The 22,535-nt window shown below is 45.2% G+C and overlaps 1 protein-coding gene across 2 annotated transcripts in view; it reads left to right on the forward strand.

Annotated features, from left to right (window-relative positions):
* The window catches only part of RNF213 (ring finger protein 213), a 2,973,532-nt gene that overhangs the window by 2,811,755 nt on the left and 139,242 nt on the right, over positions 1 to 22,535 (forward strand). For both annotated transcript variants that reach the window (XM_078654076.1, XM_078654077.1), the window contains exons 60-61: positions 11,301 to 11,481; positions 13,035 to 13,236. In XM_078654076.1, coding sequence (XP_078510202.1) covers positions 11,301 to 11,481; positions 13,035 to 13,236 — 383 coding nt within the window. The remainder of the gene's footprint in view (positions 1 to 11,300; positions 11,482 to 13,034; positions 13,237 to 22,535) is intronic.

Consider the following 22,535-nt stretch of genomic DNA (forward strand, 5'->3'; position numbering starts at 1 on the left):
AATCTCTTGCAGTTAGTGGAACAGCCCACCCATCAAGGGGGCCACATTCTTGACTTGCTGTTCTCCAATCAGGCTACCTTCAAGATATTAAACATACTACCCCAACCTTGGACCGACCACTATTTAATTCAGTTTGAGGTCAGGCAGCCCTGTTTAAAGGTCAAAGCTAGCCTGCAGAATTACTACAGGAGTGGTAGGGACTGGGCAAAACTAGATAAGATTGGCTCCCACTTAACTGTTAAGGAGGATAATTATTTTTCACCTATGGTGATGGCTGAAGAGAATTAGAAGATCTATACGAGCTAAATAACAGACACTCTAGATCAGATAATCCCAATAAAGAAGTTAAAAAACAGGAATAAAATCATGGCCCCCTAGTATAATGAAGATATGAAACAGCTGCGTACACTCCGTAAGAAGGCAGAAAGGAAATGGAGAAGGGGATATACTGAGGAAGATAAAAAAGAACTGAGATCAATACAATTGAAATATAAATAACTTATTCTTGAAACAAAGGCCGAATTTTATGCCACCTCTATCATACAAGCGCCGAACGGAGCAAAAGCCCTTTTTAAATTATTAAGGACTTGTCTTCCCCTACCTGCCTAAAGAACAAGGTAGCAGCATCACAAAAACTATGTGATGACATCTCTCTTTATTTTCAGGACAAAATCACTAAAATTGTCAACACACTTAATTCCAACAATGAGTGCCTAGATGATCTAGAACAACTGATGGCTGAAGACTTTCCCCAGCCAATGGTCCTGGATAACTTTCCGGTCCTCACTGATGACGTTTTTAACAGCTTGGCGCACAGTGTTACATCGGGGTCCCTTCTCGATCCCCTCCCTCATAAAGTCTGGAAGACTTTTGGTGAAGAAACCTTCCCGTGGCTGAGACAGATTTGCAATCAATCAGTGGTGGAAGGAACTGTCCCAGATAGCTGGAAACAGGCGGTGGTGGCCCAGTTGTTCAAAAAACCCACCCTTGATCCATCAATCCCGGCCAGTTTCAGGCCTATCTCTCTCCTGCCCTATCCGGTCAAAATCCTGGAGAAAGCAGTCAGTAGGACACTGTATGGCTTTCTGGAGGATAACCTCCTGCTTGCTAGAGATTAATTCGGGTTTCAACTAGGCCACTGGACCGAGATGGCGCTTGTCACCATGATGGAAAACCTGCGCATGCGAGCCGACAACAGGAATGCTACTGTTCTAGTGCTTCTTGACATGTCGGCAGCATTCGCTACGGTGAATCCTTCCATCCTAGTGGAGAGACTTAGGAGGCTAGGGGTGAAGGGGTGAGCACTGCAATGGCTCCAGTCCTATTTGATCGGGAGACAACAGGTAGTGTCGTTAGCACCATTTTCCTCCAGCAAATCTCCGGTAATACACGGAGTGCTGCAGGGTTCTGCGATCAGTCCTATTCTCTTTAATGTATATCTGCAGTCTCTGCTTCCTATTATTAAATTCTTTGGAGTCAGTTAATTATGCTGATGATACTCAACTGGCGTTCTCCTTAGAAGGTGAACATGCGATCTCCCTGGACACTTTCCAGCAGTGCATGCAATGCACGGCTGGCTGGCTCGGGAGAAATTCCCTTCAATTTAATTGCGGAATGACCGAGGTGCTGTATTGCTCCTCTGAGGATACCTAACCCCCTACCTTGTGAATTTAAATTCACTCCTGAGGAGGAACCAATAGCGCTGGTTAAGAATGTACGCAACCTGGGGGTTTTGATTGATGACAACCTTCAGATGGAGTCTCATGCAAATAAGACCGCTAATGTTTGTTTCTCCTTAATACGTATGCTATGAAAAATACTTCTGTGATTACCAACTGAGTCACGCCCACTGGTGGTAAGAAGCACTGTGTTAAGCAGGCTTGATTACCTGAATTCTCTGTATTCGGGTGCCCCACAATACATCATCCAGGGATTGCAGAGGGTACAGTCTGCAGCAGCCAAATTAGCACTCAATAAGCCGCGATGCTCATCCTCCACCACGGCTCTGAGAGAGCTGCACTGGTTGCCCATTAAGGAAAGGTTCCAGTTTAAATCCCTATGTCAGAGCAGTGCATAGGTTGGGCCCAATCCCTTTGCAGGAAAAGTTCATGTGGTATCAACCCAAGAGGCAACTTCGCTCCTCCAGTGCCGGCCTATTGTCGGTCTCCCAAGTTCAAACATGCCAGGTCAGGAGGGAGTGTTACAAAAAGGGGGGTTAAACCCATATAGTCACGGGGACCTGGGTGCTATGTGATACATGTATAGGAGAGGGTCCCCGTAAAGGTAGTGTATGCCAATGGGCCACACTAAAAAGTGATTAATTACAATTTAGAAAAAATTATATACAACGAAATTTCCGTTGGTAGTAAGGTTTTATTACCAAGGAATAGAAGACAAAAATTATCTATTACAATACAAAATTTCATATATTGACAAGCCCCAAAGGGGGGGGGGACAAAGGGAGAGAGAGGAAAGGAAACTAGAGGAGGAGGTAATGAAACAAATAGACACAGTATAAATAGTGACCTGATTATTACAAGGTTAGTGACACTGTACGAAAAATTGACAATACAGAGGCCAAAATACGGCCAAAATCAAACAATTAACAAATAGTCCAAAACATCCGGCACATAGGATAATTCAAATTAATAAGGGTTGTGCCCGGTGTATCAACAAAAAACAAACAGTCGACGTTTCGACCCCTAGTAACAGGCTGGGTAAAGTCCTTTCACGGGGTCTTCATCAGGACGTCATGCGGGGAGGGGGAGGGGGCCACACTGTGGGGAAAAACATTTTTAACTTTAATACATGGTAAAGACGGCAGTTTATCCAATAGTCTAAACCAAGCAGTTAATTTAAAGCTATTACAGCAAAATTGAATTACCATGGGGTACGGCCTGGGGGGGCTCTGTACACAGGGTTGGCGCCACGCAATTAAGTCGCGGTCAGTCACTAATGATGGAAAAATCCACAGGAGAGGAGAAAATCAACAGTTAAATCTGTACATGCGCTATGTCAAATTACATCTTATGGTAGGTAAAAGAAGGCACTAAGGGCCTTTTTTTTGAGGCGGTCACAAGAGCAGAACAACAGGTCTTGTTACCACTCTTAGAGTCATAATCATGAGATTAATAATTAAATACTTAAATACCTCGGAACTCTGGCGAAATTGTTGCACCAGGAAACAGCGAGTGGGGCACTCTTAGTGGAATGTAACCATTCGGACAAGCTGGAATTAAGTAAGTGGAAGCACTCGTGTTACTGAATACAAAAAATGATGACCCAAGAAATTCAAAAATTAATTAAAGGCCAATATTGACGAACTTACAAGAGATTGTTTTGCGAACAAGGTAATCAGAGGCCTCCGTCACCGTTGTAATGTGAGGAGCCGTCTGTTTGGAGAGACTGCTAACACGGGGGCGGGTAGGCGTGTGTTGTCAAATCCAACCTGCCACTGAAAAAATTAAAGAAAAGAGCTGGAATATATACTTGAAAATTGCGTCAGACAAAACCGTACAAGATCGTACTAAGGCTCTTACTCACAAGAATTTGTGGTACGTGAGCTTTCCGTCTAGGTGCAAAGCCGATGTGTTACTGCAAGGCTCCACAGAAGGTAGAGATTAATTCGCGGGGCTCGTAGTCCCTTGGTTCCTAAAAAAGGCGGAATAGCGATTAATTTCGGAGCTCTAAGGAGCCGATAGGAGACGCCCGCCAAATATTCACTTACATTAGATCGACTGGTAAGCGTCTGCAAGGATCAGGCCTGAGAGGTGTCTGCAAGAATCCGGACAGCAACTCCGCAAGACCGCAATGCGGAGTTTGTGGGCGGGGCCAGCTAATGTTGGTTCCATCAAAATGGAAAAAATACTCAAGGCTACCGCGGTGAGGGAGGATAATTTAAGGCAGCGATATTAAATTTGTAGAGAGTGTCTAAACCAGCATAAAAAAATATATATATATTATCACAGGATAAATCGGTGCAGCTCTCATCTAAGAGGATATCGACCACAACTGCAATTTACAACACCTAGATTGTCGTTTGTTACAAATGGTGCTTCTCTCACACAGGAGGAAGTAGACCCATTCCTTAATTACATACCAAACTACAAATTAAGTAGCATCACATATTTTAAGGAAAGTATTGTGGAAAATGGGTGCATCTCTCACACAGGAGGATGAAAACCCGTTCAACCAATATTCCAAGAGACATAATTAAATTAAATTCCAGGCTAGAAAAGAAAAGCAACACATAATTTAAGACAGATCCTGAACCATGGGTGCATCTCACACGCAGGAGGATGAAAACCCATTTGGCCAAAATTCAAAAAAAGTGTGTGCCCAAGCATTACAAAGGTAGACTTCAGAGTCTCAGTTACTGGAGTCAAGGTGTTCCAATAAGGGACATATTAGATGGTTCAACCTAACGCTGCCAGTTGTGATAGACTGCTATCCTGTTCATTCAGTCCGTTTTTTATGGAGTCCAGAAGTGACATCCATTTGGACTCCCGTGTGTTCAGGATAGATAGGAGGTTACCTCCCCTTCTCCCGAGAGTCACCTTTTCAACAGCAAACCACCGCAGGTCGGTGACCAAATGGCCAGCTGTGAGCCAATGGTCCACAAGGGGGGCGCCTGCCACTTTGCATCTCAGTCTACTACAGTGGGAAGAAATTCTAGCCTTGATTTTTTGTTGTGTCTGACCTACATACAATTGACTACATGGGCAACGGATGATGTATATCACTCCAGTGGAATTACAATTGGTGTAGTGTTTGAGGGTATACGTACGTCCACGGTGGTCAAATGTTTTGGTCTGGATTGTGGTGTCGCAGGCAGTACATCCACCACATCTGTAGTGGCCGATCACAGGGGGCAAATTCCAGAGGGATGTTAGAGTGGGTTGGCTCTCGCCTTCAAGGAAAGAGTGAACAACCATGTCCCTTATGTTTTTAGCTCTCTTAAAAGAGTGAAGGGGCAACTCTGTTTGGTTGATGACATCAGCCACCATTGGCCAGTTATGGTTGATGATCTTCTTGATGTCGTTACTGCGAGTTGAAAAGGTCGTACGTGCTTGGTATAACCCCCGGGATTCCCTACTTAATCCAAGTGACGCTTCACGTGCCACAACTGATCGCGTGATTTGCGTTACGACCTTTTCAACTCGCAGTAACGACATCAAGAAGATCATCAACCATAACTGGCCAATGGTGGCTGATGTCATCAACCAAACAGAGTTGCCCCTTCACTCTTTTAAGAGAGCTAAAAACATAAGGGACATGGTTGTTCACTCTTTCCTTGAAGGCGAGAGCCAACCCACTCTAACATCCCTCTGGAATTTGCCCCCTGTGATCGGCCACTACAGATGTGGTGGATGTACTGCCTGCGACACCACAATCCAGACCAAAACATTTGACCACCGTGGACGTACGTATACCCTCAAACACTACACCAATTGTAATTCCACTGGAGTGATATACATCATCCGTTGCCCATGTAGTCAATTGTATGTAGGTCAGACACAACAAAAAATCAAGGCTAGAATTTCTTCCCACTGTAGTAGACTGAGATGCAAAGTGGCAGGCGCCCCCCTTGTGGACCATTGGCTCACAGCTGGCCATTTGGTCACCGACCTGCGGTGGTTTGCTGTTGAAAAGGTGACTCTCGGGAGAAGGGGAGGTAACCTCCTATCTATCCTGAACACACGGGAGTCCAAATGGATGTCACTTCTGGACTCCATAAAAAACGGACTGAATGAACAGGATAGCAGTCTATCACAACTGGCAGCGTTAGGTTGAACCATCTAATATGTCCCTTATTGGAACACCTTGACTCCAGTAACTGAGACTCTGAAGTCTACCTTTGTAATGCTTGGGCACACACTTTTTTTGAATTTTGGCCAAATGGGTTTTCATCCTCCTGCGTGTGAGATGCACCCATGGTTCAGGATCTGTCTTAAATTATGTGTTGCTTTTCTTTTCTAGCCTGGAATTTAATTTAATTATGTCTCTTGGAATATTGGTTGAACGGGTTTTCATCCTCCTGTGTGAGAGATGCACCCATTTTCCACAATACTTTCCTTAAAATATGTGATGCTACTTAATTTGTAGTTTGGTATGTAATTAAGGAATGGGTCTACTTCCTCCTGTGTGAGAGAAGCACCATTTGTAACAAACGACAATCTAGGTGTTGTAAATTGCAGTTGTGGTCGATATCCTCTTAGATGAGAGCTGCACCGATTTATCCTGTGATAATATATATATATATTTTTATGCTGGTTTAGACACTCTCTACAAATTTAATATCGCTGCCTTAAATTATCCTCCCTCACCGCGGTAGCCTTGAGTATTTTTTCCATTTTGATGGAACCAACATTAGCTGGCCCCGCCCACAAACTCCGCATTGCGGTCTTGCGGAGTTGCTGTCCGGATTCTTGCAGACACCTCTCAGGCCTGATCCTTGCAGACGCTTACCAGTCGATCTAATGTAAGTGAATATTTGGCGGGCGTCTCCTATCGGCTCCTTAGAGCTCCGAAATTAATCGCTATTCTGCCTTTTTTAGGAACCAAGGGACTACGAGCCCCGCGAATTAATCTCTACCTTCTGTGGAGCCTTGCAGTAACACATCGGCTTTGCACCTAGACGGAAAGCTCACGTACCACAAATTCTTGTGAGTAAGAGCCTTAGTACGATCTTGTACGGTTTTGTCTGACGCAATTTTCAAGTATATATTCCAGCTCTTTTCTTTAATTTTTTCAGTGGCAGGTTGGATTTGACAACACACGCCTACCCGCCCCCGTGTTAGCAGTCTCTCCAAACAGACGGCTCCTCACATTACAACGGTGACGGAGGCCTCTGATTACCTTGTTCGCAAAACAATCTCTTGTAAGTTCGTCAATATTGGCCTTTAATTAATTTTTGAATTTCTTGGGTCATCATTTTTTGTATTCAGTAACACGAGTGCTTCCACTTACTTAATTCCAGCTTGTCCGAATGGTTACATTCCACTAAGAGTGCCCCACTCGCTGTTTCCTGGTGCAACAATTTCGCCAGAGTTCCGAGGTATTTAAGTATTTAAGTATTTAATTATTAATCTCATGATTATGACTCTAAGAGTGGTAACAAGACCTGTTGTTCTGCTCTTGTGACCGCCTCAAAAAAAAGGCCCTTAGTGCCTTCTTTTACCTACCATAAGATGTAATTTGACATAGCGCATGTACAGATTTAACTGTTGATTTTCTCCTCTCCTGTGGATTTTTCCATCATTAGTGACTGACCGCGACTTAATTGCGTGGCGCCAACCCTGTGTACAGAGCCCCCCCAGGCCGTACCCCATGGTAATTCAATTTTGCTGTAATAGCTTTAAATTAACTGCTTGGTTTAGACTATTGGATAAACTGCCGTCTTTACCATGTATTAAAGTTAAAAATGTTTTTCCCCACAGTGTGGCCCCCTCCCCCTCCCCGCATGACGTCCTGATGAAGACCCCGTGAAAGGACTTTACCCAGCCTGTTACTAGGGGTCGAAACGTCGACTGTTTGTTTTTTGTTGATACACCGGGCACAACCCTTATTAATTTGAATTATCCTATGTGCCGGATGTTTTGGACTATTTGTTAATTGTTTGATTTTGGCCGTATTTTGGCCTCTGTATTGTCAATTTTTCGTACAGTGTCACTAACCTTGTAATAATCAGGTCACTATTTATACTGTGTCTATTTGTTTCATTACCTCCTCCTCTAGTTTCCTTTCCTCTCTCTCCCTTTGTCCCCCCCCCCTTTGGGGCTTGTCAATATATGAAATTTTGTATTGTAATAGATAATTTTTGTCTTCTATTCCTTGGTAATAAAACCTTACTACCAACGGAAATTTCGTTGTATATAATTTTTTCTAAATTGTAATTAATCACTTTTTAGTGTGGCCCATTGGCATACACTAGGTCAGGAGGGAGGGCATTCAATGTGGTGGGTGCCCGCCTTTGGAATGAACTTCCCCTGAATCTTAGACAAACGGACACTCTGATTGAATTTCGAAAGAGCTTAAAGACCTGGTTCTTCCCGAAAGCTTAATCTCCACCTCCTATACACTCGGCCCAACCTCTTTTCCACTCTGGTCACCCTGTTCAGTCGGAAGCACCAGGATACCCGTAGGGTGACAGTATGCGCTATATAAGTATTAAATCATCATCATATCTGTGAACAAGTAGTAAAAAGACACTTATCTCGGCTGCGGAGCAGAAAAGAAAGAGGAAGCCAGAAGGGTGCCTCTCTATTTTGTGCATTATGATGTGTTGCCATTGGCTGGTTGAGGAGCCGTGGTTCAAAGCCTCATGGGAAATGATGTTTTTTACTATTGGAGTTATTTTTCATTGGCTGCTGTGAGTCAGTAAAGGAATTGAGTATGCATAATCAGAAGCATAATCCTCGCCTCCAGTCCTGACCTAGAATCCACCATTCTTGGGTATTGTTAGTTCCCTCCCGGGACTCAAGTGACTCGTGACACATGGGTACAAGTATTTTATAAAGGAACAAGAGGTCCCATAGCAGAATATAGATAAGCATAAACCATAGAAGTAAAATGAGTTCTGTGTCAGAAGATCCATATCTATATATACATTTATTTATTCACTCATGTAGCACTCAATAAATAATGAAGTGGGGAACAGCAGAACAAGAAATAAGAATTTCAAAGCTCAGACATTTTTTAATGACTGTAGAATTAATAAACAGGTCATGTCCCGTCAGTTTAGAGTACAAGTGCTATCATAACTTATTTACAGAACATTTACAATAGTCATGGTACTATTTGTCAACAACTTTTCGATCACTCCTTAAAATATGGGGATCATCATCAGGACTTAATTAAATATGCCTGATCCATGAAAATGCCTATACATTAACACCCTGTAGGGTACTATAGTCCCTAGAAGGGCGGGAGTCCAGTCTCTGTTGGCCGTCTGATGGAAAAGTGAGTATCCAGGCAGGTTTAAAATGAACAGTGAGAGAACGGTGATTTGGTGGGGCTGCTGATCGTATGCAAGTAAAATCGGCAACAATTGCCAATTTAAAGGACGGGCGCCAAGCCTGTACCATCTTCATGACAATAATAATTAAAGTAAGGACGCAACACGATAATCTTGTAGCGTTGAAATGGCAACCCACTGTCGACAGAGGAATTCTGTGGTAAATGTTATGACACTAATATTAGTAGCTCAAGATGATTTTTAATAAACATAGGTAGCTCTTATTACAGAGAAGGTTGGAGACCTCTGATTTACAGCCTAACAGCACACATAAGAATAGTCTCTGCAGATTTTCTAAATCTCCAGTAAGAGTGCTGGTTGAGTCAAAATAATTTCTTAGATTTGACAAACAAAAGGAGCAAAGAAAGTCTCGGACAGGGCTTTGGACTGGAAGGCTAAGATGTTATGTTATCTGTGCTTATATAGCGCACGGCTGCCCCAGCAAAGGGGCGTCCCGGCGCTACCAACAACAGAGAACGAACCTAGATACCACGGCAGGAAGACTCCAATACAGAAACAGAGACCAGAAAAGCTATTGTACTGGGAAGAGATAGGTTTTAATAGCTTTCCTAAAGTCCAATATACCCTCCAGACCATGTATCTGAACCGGCAGTGAGTTCCATAGTTTGGCCGCCATACAGCGGAAGGAACGTCCTCCTGCTCGACAGTGTTTCACACGACGAACAATGACCAGATGCTGCCCTACAGAACGCAGCGGACGGGATGGAACATACATATTTTGCCCCCCGCTGGCAGAACTCCATGGTCTCTCTTGCATTTTTTATGTAACTCCATGGAGCTCTGCAGAGTGAAACTCCACAAGTTCTCCCACCCCTAGCTATGAAGTACCTCTGGATTTCTTAATGACCCACACTTTTCATTAGCAATGAACCCTAGTGACCCAACTGATTTCCTCAGTTTTCTTAACCCTGATGATACACAATTTTTTGTCCAATTTATATGACCCGTCCGGGCATACAAAGAGTACTTTGCGAAGTGCCTTCAGACATTTGTTAGCTGGGCCATGGATGGGTGGCCTAGGGAGAGTGGAGCTCACCCATTCTGGTGCCAACAGTGTAAACCCATCTATTACTTTGTTGCATAACATTTCATTTAAAGATCATGTTTTGTTCATCGGGCTCGGGCCTACTAATGTACACTTTATCTGCAGTCTACATTTCATCTGTACACTCCAGCTACAATTCTTTAATCTTTCACTTGTCACCTGGTGATAGTTCTCAAATCTGCAGAAACAGGATTGATGGCTTGTCGGTTTCATTCTTGGCGCCAAACATTGAAAAAATGTGCAGCTGACATTGTGCCCTCAGGGTAATGATTTACAATTTTTAAAGCTTTGAAGGGTTGGCACTTCTCAAGCACTAGTTAGGTGTTTTATGAATGTCATCTTCAACCACTTCAGTGTCATGGCAGTAATTGAGTAATCGAGCACTTTATAATTCAGTTTCAGTCAATTAAATAAGAGGCTTGGACAGTCTTTGGGTAAGAGGCATGATCTTTACTTTTGCACAGGAAGTGATCCCAAACACCTTAATGTGTTCTTATCTTTACTCTATTCGTTTCCAGGAAAAGGTTCGGAACAATTTCCAATCCTTGCAGTGGTCATAGGCGTTTACCATAACAAAGTAGAATGGGTATTGTTTAAAACGTATGAATTTCTGTGAACATGAACGATTTCAGGGAAGCTCAGTGGATGTTCCAAGTGGGCAATTATATAAATAAAGGTAATATTCCGAACTATGATGGGTGGGCCAAGAGGTCCGTTCTAACACCAGCTTGTGTGTCTTACTGTTGTTGTTGAGCAACCCTTGCACACGTGCTGCTCAAATCATTGCTAAGATGCTATTTGCTGAGCACTTGTTCTCTGTCCACCTTCAGTGTATAGAATAGATACTTCATAAGTAACCTGATCTGAGCAAAAAGCAGTTGATGTGTGTTCTTCTACTGGTTATTTATGGCTTTCTTGTATTTTTGGCTATTGTGTCAATTAAGTTAATTATGATAAGAATCAGCTGGCTTTGTTGCCTTTACAGGAAACAAAATCTAGAGGCATATGAGCTGCAGACCACACACTATTGCATAGATCACATCTGGTAGTGGGCCCCAACCAGATGGTGATCTATGCAATAGTGTGTGGTTTTGCAGCCCTGCATGCCAAGAACAGATGCATACTGGTAAGAAGCATTTTCCGTTATTTAAAATAAGGGTGGCGCTGAGCCTAAAGCATGTTTGTTTCCCAGCCTGAGATGCATTTGGTCTTTTGCAGGTGAAATTAAACTTCCAAAAGGTGTCTGTGATACTACCCTGACTATGGAAAGTGACTTTGACATCCTGCTTCCACGCCGGCAGGGACCCGGCCTCTGTGCTACTGCCCTGGTCAGCTACCTGATCAGCATCCACAATGACTTCGTGTACACAGTGGAGAAATATACCAATGAAACCAGGAAGTATGTGTATTCTCTACCATTGCTTTCTTTTTAAAGCAATAATGTGTTGAAACGTGAATTCTGTGTATCCTTGGTGTGTGTATTAGTAATAAATAACTCTGATCAGTGGATTATGTTTTTACTGAATTACAGTTGTAAGTGTTGGCTTTAAACCTTACAATCTAGTGGCCTCATAGACAATTTGCCCCGATTTTATACATTTAATTTTATCATAGGGGATCTGACAACATTATATGAATTCATTAATGACACATCATTAATGAACACAGCTTTTAATTTGTTCACAGCATGCATTATCTTTTTTCTTAGGCAACAATCATTTTAAAGTGTGTTCCATAGTTTTCTTCCCCAAAAGCCTGCAAATTGTTAAACGCGGGGCTCTACTGCTGCGTAAACTGCTACATAGGAGACAGTCCCTTTCTTTGTTGAGGCACTTAAACCAACATAGGCCCTTAGTAAGCAGACGTCAAAACCATGGAGCGCCTTTTACAAATATTGCACAGTTCAGTACTGTGAATATTACACTGTTCAGTACTGTGAATGTTAAACAGATTAGTACTGTGAATATTACACTGTTCAGTACTGTGAATGTTACACAGTTCAGTACTGTGAATATTACACTCTTCAGTACTGTGAATGTTACACAGTTCAGTACTGTGAATATTACACTGTTCAGTACTGTGAATGTTACACAGTTTAGTACTGTGAATATTACGCTGTTCGGTACTGTGAATGTTACACAGTGCAGTACTGTGAATATTACACTGTTCAGTACTGTGAATATTACTCTGTTCAGTACTGTGAAGATTACACTGTTCTGTACTGTAAATGTTTGGCTTATTACTTACTGAGTTTTTCTTCAAAGTCATATAAGGGCAGTCAGCTGCCAGCCTTTGTCAGTGGATGGGAATCCTCGCATCCGGGTTTCCCAGCTGTTGGAACACCAGACACGATTTTACCAGGTGGTTATTCCGCCTGTAAAATCGCATGAGACATTGGCTGCAGCAGCTAACCCTCGTCCCCTGATCACTATCTTTCAGGCAGGGGGAACATGACATCATTTCCTCTGTTTGAAATGATTTACCCCTTCCCCACTCTGCTCCTGACAGCCCTCACCAGACCCCCCACCGCACACAAAGCCCCGCATACATTTACCGCCTTCTTAGAGATGTGAATTCGGTGCGCTTTTGAAACTAATAAGTCCGGTCCCACGCTGTAATTCCCAATCACATAGGATTCCAATAACTCGTAATTGCATGGTGCTGGTGTTGTGTTACCACACAGTATAGATTTTGATAGACATTTTGATTTACCACCACCAGTACCGTGCAATTAGTAATCATAGCCTAAAATGTCATTTCTTTACTGTATCAGTTATCGCCTTTCATCATTTCCCGGTTGATAGGTGTTTGTTGTAGCCCAGGGCATTAAAACGTACATTTCAGGAGGGAGGGCACATGCTTTCTATAAATGAAGAGTGGATATTAAGCCCTGTCTGCTATCAGATTAGTAAAGTAACGGCCGGCCTGCCTTTTATTTATTTTTCTCCTCAGATACTCAGTCAGTCCCTCAGAGGTGTCAGACCTACACGTCATCACTTACGAGGTGGAGAAAGACCTCATCCCGATTATCCTGTCTAACTGCCAGTACAGCATTGAGAGCGGAGGGCAGATGCTGCAGGAATTTGACTTGGAGAAAATTCAACGTCAAGTTACCAGCCGGTTCCTCCAGGGAAAACCCATCATTACCATCAAGGTGAGGAAGGAAAATCATACACCCAACTCTAGAAAAAAAAATACCGCTCCAGCATTGGCTAGATTTGCAAGCTTTTTTGAATTTGCACTGTATGTTAAAGCTGCTACTGTTGTACCTCAGAAGCTAGTGTGCATTTTATTTCAGTCTCGTTCTCAAAATAGGTTACCAGTGTCAACTCGTGCTCATCTGAAGATAAATAGGGTAAGTAAGGCAACCCTTACACAAACGTAAGTAAGGCCCAGAGCAGAGCATTTGTTTCATATGCTGAATGGTTCCAGTGTTAATTTCCCAGCACTTCGGGCTACTGGTTTCATGCCCTAGCACTAAGAGCATGTATAGTTTCATCAGAAAATTCATTTTGAAAGCCTCATTTTGAGCCTCGGATAGTGAAACAGAGAAGCTCTCTTTTGAGACTACATAGCCAGCAGTCAGGAAAACATTGCTCTGGAACATCCTTCTGAACAATGCATTTATTGCATGTACCCTCATGGAGGTCTTCGAATCCTGGCCTTGCATTTTCAGGATCCCCTCTCAAACTACTAGTTATTTCCACGAACATTAGGAGCCATCCTCCTTCGACCTTTTTCCTCCTTCTACCATTCTACTGTGACAGGTGCAGGTTGAAGTGTAATGCGACATTCATCCTCTGATAGGTTGTGATATCCTTTGCAGAATCCACACTCCATTGCTTTCCTCCCCGAGTCTGTGTCACAATTTATTCTTAGCCTTACTCTGTTAATTTCAGAGCATCTTGGGTATCATTAGTTTTATTATTCAGCCTTCATTTAGCTTCACTAAATCTTCTATCTTGAGGTCAAATTGCAAAGACTTAACAAGAAAATAAGGAATGAATACACATATTCATCTTCATAGAGGATGGACCGTATCTTTTTCAGTCCAGTACCACAATTGATATACAAAATGGGAAGTACAGACATTCCAGGGAACTATAGGCCAATAAGCCTGATTGACTCTACACAAAAAGTAGCTGGAAAAGTCATTCTGGGGAGAATTCTTCAATGGGTGGATGAGAACCAAGTCCTATCGGACTTTCAAGCAGGCTTCCGCCCAGGAACTGGTACAATTGAGCAGGTCTTTAGGCTAACATTACTGCACTGGAAGGTGGTGGAGCTGGGCAAGGGCAGTCTTTATTTGGCCTTCATTGACTTGAAGACTGCCTTTGACCTAGTTCCCAGGGAAGAACTCTGGAGGGTTCTCCATCGCCTGGGCCTGCCCCCGTACATTTTGTTCCTTCTAATGAAACTCCACATGAGAAATTTTGCTCAGGTTCGCTGGGGTAGAAATGGCGAAACAACAGATAGGATTCCCGTCTGTAGGGGAGTCAGACAGGGTTGCGTGTTAGCTCCCACACTTTTTTCCCCCTATGTAAATGGTGTGGTGGAGCATCTGCTACAGGAACCTGCGGACGCACGCTGTCTGGGGGGTGTGCGGATCCCAACATTATTGTTCGCGGATGACACTCTGCTCATTTCAAAGACCCCTCAGGGGCTCCAGAAGTTGTTGACCCGCTTTCAGGACTTTTGTGAATCTAGAGGGCTGGTGATAAAGGTAGAAAAAACGAAATATCTTATACTACGCCCGCCAAGGAAATTAGGTCGCCCTCCTATTCTGAACTCAGTCCCTTTGGAGAAGGTGACCGAATTTGACTATTTGGGTTTACGCCTGAATGATAAAATGAGTTGGCCTTCACACATTGACAAGATGGTGCTCTGTCACAAAAGGGTAGGAGGTGCTTTACTCAAGGAATATCATGCATCTCCCAGATCCTCAGTGGCGCCTGCAATTGAGATCTACAAGGCAAGGGGGGTCACATCTGCCCTGTATGGTGCGGAGTTATGGGGTCACTGCAATTTTGAACCCTTATCCAAGACTGAAAACAAGTTCCTGAAGGACCTCCTAGCTCTCACACTGAGCACCCCAACAGTTCCAGTGCTCTTGGACTTGGGCTGCAAAAGTATTAAAGACCAGGCCCGCCTTCGTCCATTTCTCCTGTGGTCCCGCATATGGAGGCTCCCGGAATTAAAATCCTATACCGACGGCCTATTGGAAATATTGAACATGGGGGGTTGGAACAAGATCAAGTGGCTGAGGGACACAAAAACTCTTTTGGGGGAACTGGGCCTAGGAGATTGTTGGACTTCAAGATCTGCCCCTCCTAAGGCAGTCCTCAAAAAATTATATTGGGATTGGGTTTCGTGTCAACTAATTGGGAATCCACATCATTGTAATTCGACGGTAGCGTTTCTCAAAATAAAGGATGTGGTATTATACGAACCCTACATGGACCTAATTACAATGCCAGTGGATAGGGCCCTTTACTTCAAGTTTAGAGTTGGCACCCTTCCGCTAAAAGCAACTATATCGAAGTGGAAGTCCTATGCCCATTTATCCCCCTTTTGTGCTTGTTGTCCAACTAGGCCTGAGACGGTGGTACATGTACTCTTCGAGTGCCCAGACTATATCCATCCAAGGAGATACTGGTTGAAACCTCTTTTCAAACGCTTGGGAACACGTATACATTCGGTGGCTCTTCGAATTTTATTGACTGATACCTCTCCACCTATAGTCTGTGGTGTCTCTAAATTTTTAAAACGTTCCTGGTTGATTCGTTGCAATAGATTGACTATATCGGTTTAATTCTTTCTTAGCTAATTTATCTTGGGGAGCTCCCTAAAAATTTTATATATTTTAAGAAATGTATGACATACTTGTATTTTCACCTAAAATGTTGTTTTTAATGTATGTTATGCTTGTAAGATATCTTTTGCATATCGAATAAAGCTTTCAACCAAGAACAATTGATATATTGACTTTGCAACTTCAACAAACATTAAAGAAGGTCTCTCCTTCTTCCCTCTCACAGTTTCCACAAGTGCCATGTTTAAAAGGCCCCACAAAATGAACATCTGATAGACATCTAGCCGCGGATTCCTTAACTGAGAATATCGCCAGGCGTCGGACAACTTTCCGCAGCAGCACCTCTGCGCGCTGGGGGCGGCGCCGCATGGCTCCGCCTTGATGTCGTCCACAGAGCCATATAAGCCCCTCTCGGCACTCTGACATCAGTTTTCCTTTTTTTCTGCGTCTCCACACTGGTCAAAGGAAAACCAGCGGTTCCTTGGCCTGTTTCAGGCCTTCTCAACGCCTTTGGCGTCACGGAACAGTGTGCGATGCCTTCGGGCTTTAAGGTGTGTGAGATCTGTACGCTGCAAATGTCTGTCATGGATCTGCACCACTGAGAGTGCACCACGACTCCTAAAAGTACGACGCCCGTCGCAGAATGAAACCAAAATTCCTAAGGGAGCATCGTATGAAGCTGCTGGCTGCCCGCTTGTCCGGTCCTGCACCTTTACGCCGACGATCTCCCTCTCGGGATCTGGGCTGCTCCCGGGGTCATTCCCGCGGATGTCGTTCGGAGACAGGTAAGCACAAGCATAAGTCACAGAGGTCATCCCCCCCGTAAACGTAACGCTGGGGCCCGCTACTCTCGGTCTTTGCCAGGCACAGGCGCCCAGGAGTGGTCTCCCCCAGACCCACCCTTTCTGGGTGTTGGAGCGACAAGGACCCTGATGGAGGCCTATTCAAGGGCTAGCCAGTATTTCTTTGGGTCACCCCCTCTCCCTGGTGCGCCTTCGGGTCACACAGAAGAGGAAGGCACTCATGTCGGGTCTCGGCCAGCGGATTTGTCCCCGGCGCCAGCTGTGTGCATTGACTGCGGTTCCGGAGTACATGCGACGTCGGGACACGGCCCGGAGAGGCATCCCAGTCGTCTGTCCAGCCCATCCGTCCAGTCACCGCAAAGCCCTGTGCGACTTCCTGCGCTGACTTCGGCTGCGGCATCGAGTTAGACGCCCTGTCGACCTCTTCCATTTCTGTAGGTGGAGGTCGAGTCGCCGCCGGGCCACGCCCAGATCAGGTCCTTTCTGGAGGTTGTCTACATCAATGCGACGCCGTCTCAACGTAGTGCTGGCGCTTACGGCTACTCTGTTCCTGGATGATGAAATCCCTCTGGGTTCACCATGCTCAGGGTCGCTTTGCTGCCCCTTTGTACAGGTGCCAGGGGTTCCATGGCCTTCGTATCAACCTCAGGCTCCTCCACCTTTACTGTCTAGTGAACGAGTTAGTCTCCAACTGTCCCCAACCGATGGTTAGTTGTCGCCCCCCAGAATGGCGACAGAGGCTAGTGCTGCTTTTGTGAGGGCTGCTCGCAGGGCTGTGGATATTCTTCAATTGCAGCCCCCTGTGGTTTCTTTGCCCTCTGATTCTTTACTGGATTTTCTTTACATTGAGCCTGTGGACGTGGAGCTTTTGCTACCCCTTGGTGGGTCTTTGTTTGACATCCTGCTTTGCAGCCTTCTTCCGCTCTACCGTTGCTACCTCCCATTAGGGATTCTCACTGGCTGGAGACCTGAGGTCGCCACATTTTTGCCTCCGCCAGTGCAGGCATCCGTGCCTTTAACATCTCTTGCGTGTTCGCACATGCTTCTTTTGCCCTTTGGGACTAAGGGCTAGATGTAGGTAAATCATTTTTACCGATTCTAAAATACTGAATTTTACCGATTCGGTATTTTAGAATCGGTAAATCTGATGTAGGTAAATTTTCTGTATTTTTTACAGAATCGGTAAGATTCGGTAATTACCGAATCAGTATTTACCGATTCGGTAATTGCCATTCATTCCTATGGGCCTGGATATACCGAATAATTCAAGGGTGTCACTTTGACACCCTGTTGCACCCCTGATTAGGGCTTGTGTGCCATGTGGCACTCATACATGCCCTAAGGTCATGTATGTGTGCCACATGTCACAGGTGTACATGCACAGATTTGCATATACACAGGTATTCGTTATTTGCCACCAACTAATAGTTGGTTGTAAATAACGAATCTTTAAAGCCCTGTGGCACGGTTTACAGTGCCACCTACATCTCAAAATAGATTCGGTAATTTTACCGAATCGGTAAATCTGTATTTTAAGATGCCCTACATCTCAGTATCCAAATACCGGTCGGTAACGGCCGAAAATCGGTATTTTCAGGCATTACCGACCGGTATGTGGATACCTACATCTGGCCCTTAGTTCAGCTCCTTCTTCCTTCTCTCCCAGAAGGGCCCCGGGCCGACTTGCATCGCCTTCTTCTTGATGGCCGGGGAATGGCACAACTTTCCCTTTGATCAGCCTTGGACGCTACAGACTCTGTGGGTAGGGCAATGGCCCAGTCGGTTGCTTTGCGCCGCCATGCATGGTTGCACGATAGTTTCCCGACAATGTTCAGGACATCCTTCAGGATCTGCCATTCAATGGCGTGAACTTTTTTGATTGTCACGCTGTTTCAGTGGTCTCCCTCCTCATGTCTGGTCTCTTGTGATTTTCTGGCCCTTGCGGCCTAGCTTTTTCGGCCTTGTGGCTTCTCTTTTTCATACCTTGTATGACTTTGTGTTGCCTTTTCCTGCGCACTGGCAGCGTTGCCTTGTTTGTTTGGGACCCTGGGTTCATGACGTAATGCCCAGATTGTCTAGGCGGCTACTCCGCCATGTTTGCCTTTATTCAGTGCAGCTGGTCAGCAGGTTCTGCCTTCATTTCGGTCCTCTGTCGGTGCTTGTCTCAAGAGGAGCCCCCTGGCCGGGGTTAAGACTTACCCTATGTGGGGTTTTCCTAGCTATTGTGTAGCTGCCTTCCTACAAGGAAGGTTTAGTACGCTACTGTGGAGTCTTCTTCACAGAGGTTCTTCTGTGGATCAGCGCTCTTTCTGCTGTTATGCGACCCACAGGTTGGCGTCGCTCTATTGCACTTTCAGTTGAAGTTGGGGTCTATGGTTGGCCGTAGTACTTTGTATCATCGGTAGAGGTTCCCTACCGCAAGGTTTCTGCCTCACCTGCCTTTCCCAGGGGCGTATATCAGCTTCGCTGTGTTTCTTTTTCTCCATGTTGGCTGATCTTCTTTTCCCCAGCCATTGTCCCTTGGGACACATAGTTCTGTTCGTTCAGGCACAGTCCTTCCGCAGCTGACGCCCTGCCATCATATAGCGCAAGGGTAGAGCTGCTGCACGGCACACTTCTTCAGTGTTTGCGCGTATTGTGAGTGTACCCTGGCATGTTCGGTATTGTGAGGTGCTTGCGTTCTTCTTCCGCTTCTGCGGTGACTGGTTCTACCCTCCACTCTCCGGGATAGGTATTGCTTTCTCGTACTTCAGCCCTGTCTGGACTAGTCTATAGGCGGTGGCGTCGTCGCCACTTGCGTCTATGCAGTTCACTGCCTTGTGCCCTCATTTTCTCTGCAGTTTCCAAACAGGAGTTTTTCCTATTTCCCTGCTCCTTTCTGCGCAGGTGTTTTCCACGCTTCTGCTTTGGGTTCCTGCTGTGACACTCTCAGGGGAAGTGTTCTCTATAAGATACTCGCTTTCTTGGGTGGTCTTGTCTGTACATCCGTAGGTAATTCCCTGACTTTCGTGTCCTGCTCCATCTCCTCGTGTGTCTAGCGGGGGACCATGGCTCCTCCCGGACGGGTGGCTGTTGTCGCTTACGGATCTGGATATTATCCTGTCCAACTCTGCTTCACCATGACTGTTGGTACGTATGGCCTACCCTTGTCTTGTTTTATGCAATACATCCTTTTTCAATGTGTATCTTTCTTCATGTATATCTGCTCTGTGCTCTTCCCACAGCACAGTCGCGCAGACACCGTTCCGTGCTGCGGTGTCTGTGCGGTCTGCTCATGGTGCAACCTCTTGTGTGTGTCGGGGCTGCTTATGCTACCCTACAGGAGGATTTCCCTATACTTGGTGTGGTTCTGGCATCCACACTCTAGGCTTATATGTATTCCTGACTCCCGCATTAATACCAGTCTTACTGTGTTTGTGTTCTGGGTGCTTCTACTTGTTGCCGTCCACACTCTCGCATGTCTTTGTGAAGGAGCAACTGCTTACTGCATTGTCTTGTGTTTTTGGTAATGCCCGCATTTTCTGGCCTAAGTCGGCATCCTGCCAATGCTACCTCACGTATCTTAGCTGTGCAGGTTCAACAGTGCTTTTTACCTACTGTTGTGCATACTCGGACGATATGCGCTGACTCTGTAATGCCTTTTTGTTCTTTATCTGGGTCTTGCTTCCTGTCGATGCATGGGATCCTGCGGATCCATTGGACCCTAGGCTCAGTTCATCTTCTTTACAAAGCCATGAACTCTCACTTCCGCACCGGCATTCCTGGCTCTGTGCTTCTTTTCTCTCCACCCAGTATACACACAAACGATATTGTGCTGTTCTTTCACAGCTTGTGGTGACTTTGGCTCCCATTGTTTTCCGCTCTTTTTGGAGCTTCATGGTCTGGTATTGGCTGCGCCGGCATTGCTGTCTCCACTGTGTTTCGTCACCTTATTGACGTTTAAGTTCTCCCTGGAACTTGGTGGGCTTCAGTCGCAGACCCCCCTCCTAAATGGGTATGGCTTTGGTATCTATTCAAAGTTAAGGAACCTGCGGCTAGATGTCTTTATCAGATGGACGACTTACTTACCTTCGTTAACAATGTATCTGGTAGAGACACAGTCTAGCCGCAGATTCCTTAACGCCCACCCATGTTCCCTGTTCTGCGAGGACCTTTTCAGGTTGGGTTTTCTGCACTCGCCTCCCTTCGGGTGACTGTCTTCCTGCAAGGTGACATCTTTCACTTCACTCCTCAACGGGATGCTGCATTCAGTTTTGCTTGCTCTGCTACACCCATTCTCGTGATTGGGTGGTATGCTCATGTGTCATGTGTCCTTTTGCATCCCTACCACCTGGCTCATACAATGTGGGGTCTCCTCATTCCCCCTCCCTTCTCTCAATAGCCTTGAGGTCTCTTACTTCCCTGGTGGTCCATTGCTTTGAAGTCTATTCGTTCTGCCTCAGTTTATAGGTCTCTTACAGGGGATACAAAGTCCCTTTCTGGTGCCGACTTGTGGTGGATTGTCATTGCTCATATGATCCAGGCTTGTTGCCCTTCAGGGTTATATATTGTGATTGCAGACTTCTATCATCTGCCATGATGTCTTTTTACATATTCTTCTGCCTCCAGGGAGAGTTTAGCCTTTGCCTTTGTGGAGTTGCTTCTCAGAGCAGTGCTCTGCTCTTCCCTACACTATTTTTTAGTCTACAGTGCCTGTCACTGTCCTTTATGGTGCTGTTTTTCACCATTCAATTTCTTTTTTCTTTTTCATCTTTTCCGCACACTGGTCCATTAATTTCACAGTTTTTGGTGGTGGCTCTGCGTTGTGGCGCGGAGAAGTATTTCCAATGAAAACTGACATCAGCGCGATGGGATGGGCTTATATGGCTCCGCTGACGTCACGTTCATGGACGACGTTGGGGCGGAGCCATGTGACGCCGCCCCCGGCACGCAGAGGTGCTGCTGCGTAATGTTTTCCGGATTCAGTCTGACCCCTGGGGATTTTCTAAGTTAAGGAATCTGCGGCTAGACTGTGTCTCTCCCAGATACATTGTTACTCAAGGTAAGTAATTCATCCAACAAGGCTCAGCCCTCAATCTTGGAGGATCCTCGTCTTCTCCTTTGACATCCGTATTATCAAAGGCCTGAAGAACTGGCTCAGATTGGATTCTGATGTCCTTCAGGGGCTTCACAATGTTGCACATCATAAAGATAATGATACGGGGGTAGATTATTTACTCTCCATTCATTACAGCAATGCCAGTTGAATTGACACTTCCGTTGCGACAGAGTTGGACTCCCCACCAGGACCCCCCACAAAACCACCCTTCACCACAAACCCCATAGAATAAATTCTGTCAAAGGCAACCCTTGCAACTCGTGCAACATCCAGCACAGTCATTTCATGGCTCCTGAGGACATAATGGTAGCAAAAGTTGTGCACACCAAAAAGAACACAAGTCTTCCTTTTCCTCCTGCCCGCTTCAACTAAAGCAAAGCCACTTTGATTTCCCTTCCCATGGTCCTGTGCTACAAGTATGCAGAGTCTACTTTTCATACCCTGCTGGACAGGTTACTAAATCAGATCACTGAGTGTTGCAGATTGTTCTGTGAGGTTACACCCTGCCCTTCACTTTTCTCTCAAACTTCAGCAGATCATGCTGTCTACCTTCTGTAGGTGGCTCAGTCACGTTTGGCCACAGGGGCCCTAGAAAGGTCCCAAAGGTAAAGAAAGGCAAGGAGTGCTGCTTACATTAATTTGTAGTGGCTCTTTGCCCTTTGAACACCTTCTTGCTGAAGGACAAGTTCATTATGCTGACCCTGGCCCAAGTCCTTTGTACCTCTGGATGCAGGTGATAG

The sequence above is a fragment of the Lissotriton helveticus genome, chromosome 7 (assembly GCF_964261635.1).
Source record: "Lissotriton helveticus chromosome 7, aLisHel1.1, whole genome shotgun sequence".
Lineage (NCBI taxonomy): Eukaryota > Metazoa > Chordata > Amphibia > Caudata > Salamandridae > Lissotriton > Lissotriton helveticus.